This window comes from Amblyomma maculatum, chromosome 1, assembly GCF_055883805.1.
Source record: "Amblyomma maculatum isolate TAMU_Amacu chromosome 1, ASM5588380v1, whole genome shotgun sequence".
Lineage (NCBI taxonomy): Eukaryota > Metazoa > Arthropoda > Arachnida > Ixodida > Ixodidae > Amblyomma > Amblyomma maculatum.
The window spans coordinates 176029927-176032022 of NC_139344.1; the positions used below are offsets into that span (position 1 = coordinate 176029927).

At 49.1% G+C, this 2096-nt stretch overlaps 1 protein-coding gene across 1 annotated transcript; it reads right to left on the reverse strand.

Annotated features, from left to right (window-relative positions):
• Positions 1–998: 998 nt before the first annotated feature.
• On the reverse strand, positions 999–1720 carry LOC146204947 (uncharacterized). The gene has a single exon (XM_084586721.1). The coding sequence runs from the start codon at positions 1652–1654 to the stop codon at positions 1055–1057; it is 600 nt and encodes a 199-aa protein (XP_084442847.1). The 5' UTR covers positions 1655–1720; the 3' UTR covers positions 999–1054.
• Positions 1721–2096: the final 376 nt, after the last annotated feature.

Genomic DNA, 2096 nt, shown 5'->3' on the forward strand with positions numbered 1-2096 from the left:
GGCCATCCTTAACAATTTTATGTCCCAAGTACGTTATACGTTGCTGAAACAAAGCACACTTTTTCTCATTCAAACGTACAATGTGTTCGCTCAAACGATGTAGGACCCGTTCCACTCTTTCGTAAGCCTGCCTGTCGTTCTCGCCTGTGATGATTACGACATCCAAGTAGCCGTTCATACCCGGCATACCATGAAGTATTTGGTCCATGACAGCTTGGAACACTGCTGGTGCACAATATATGCCATACGGCAAGCGACGAAACCTGAAAAGGCGCACGTGCATGTTAATAGTCAGCAGCTTTTGAGCTTGCTCATCTAGCTCGAGCTGCAGGTACGCCTTCGACAGAGGAAAACACTGTTCCGCCTTGCAAGATTGCAAAAATGTATTCGGGCAGCGGCAAAGGATAATGCTCAGCCTCAATTACCGAGTTCACGGTGACCCGGTAGTCACCACAAATACTCAGCTCTTTGATGTTCTTTAAAAGAACTATGACCAAGGACGTTGCCCAACTGACCCGATAGACGCCACATCTCTAAATTCGCCAATTCATGCTCGAGTTGCTCGCGTAAAGCGTACGGAACTGGCCTTGCTTTAGCAAACACAGGGCGTGCATTTTCTTTCAAGACAATGCTAGCTTTGAAACCTTAGATAACACCAAAACCAGAGTCAAACACATGGCGATATTTTTTTTGTGAGGGACATCTCACTTTCCACTGCCTGCACAGTCATTATCTCGTGCCAGTTCAGTTTAATTTTTGAAAGCCATTCTCGACCCATTCTTGCACCCTCCGTTTCTCTTGCAATAACTAGCGGCAGATCAAAACATTGTCTTGGTACTGCACTTTGGCGTCCATGACTCCAACAATAGGCACAGGCGTTCCGTTGTATGTGACCAATTTCACATCAGCTTGTCTTAAACAGGAATGAGGAAAGTGTTTCGCCCACCCTTTTTCAGACATAATTGATACAGCTGCACCTGTATCTATTTCCATTTGAATCGCTCTTCCATTTATCGTAACCACAATAACAATGGCAGACACGCCAGCCTTCTGGTTAGTGTGACACTGTCGCCTGCTTCCAGTAGACTTCGGTGCTGTGCGACGCTGCTGCTTGGTTGCTCGACGATTGCAGCATGTCCTTAGTGTCCTGGCTCGCGGCTTCCATGGATATGGCCACACTACACGCTCGGTCCCATGTTATTTCATCGTCAGGAAAGGCCAGCAGTCGGCATCGTATTGCTTCGGAACGCAATCCCGCGACGAGCCGGTCCCGCAGAGCATCGCTCAAAAACATGCCGAATTCGCAGGCTGCCGCTAGCTTTTTCAATTCGACTACAAAATCCGCGATGTTCTCATCGGTTTTCTGCCTGCGCTGGTTGAACCGATAGCGTTCGGAGACAAGCGAGCGTTTGGGAACTTCTTCCTTGAATGAAGACTTCGCCGGCTTCTGTGGCAGCAGTAAGCTCCGGAGCGTGACATAAACCTTCTCGCCTATAGCCGTTAAGAAAGCTTGCAGATTCTTGTCATCTGTGACGTCATTGGCAGCAGCGAATATCTCAAAGCGTTCCAGGTACACTTCGAAGTCGCCGCTGTCCGGCTGGAACTCCGGTAGCTTCCCGACGGTGTTGGTCATCCTAGCAGCCTGGCCAATCATCCCATCCTCGTCGCCTCTTGTTCAGACGCCAGGCCAAGGAAAGGCAAGCTTTATTACGAGGTGCATGCTCACAGCCCCAAACCAACAACTCCCCGTAGATGGAGAACGCGCGCTGTCTTATACCTGCGTGAGCTGCCGGCGCATGCGCAGACAGACATGATGAACGCGATCAGCCATGACAATACATAGCGAGCGTCCTTCTCGCGATACAGCACGACGCTATAACATTAACGAATAGAGATTGTGAACTACACCTGTTAGGTCGACTGAAACGCAGTAAATTTACTTGTTAGTAACACAGCGGAGTCGAGACAGGGAAATATTTTAAAGTGCTCGCCGCTACACCAATAGGGCCCTGTATAGCGCTTGAGGTTGTAGCACCCACAAATGCCCCTGGCTGAAATGAAGAAGGGCCTCTCCACTTGAAGAAAATTCTACTCGC

Coding starts and splice junctions, on each gene's coding strand:
- LOC146204947 (XM_084586721.1), bottom strand. CDS start 1,654: ATGATTGGCCAGGCTGCTAGGATGACCAACACCGTCGGGAAGCTACCG.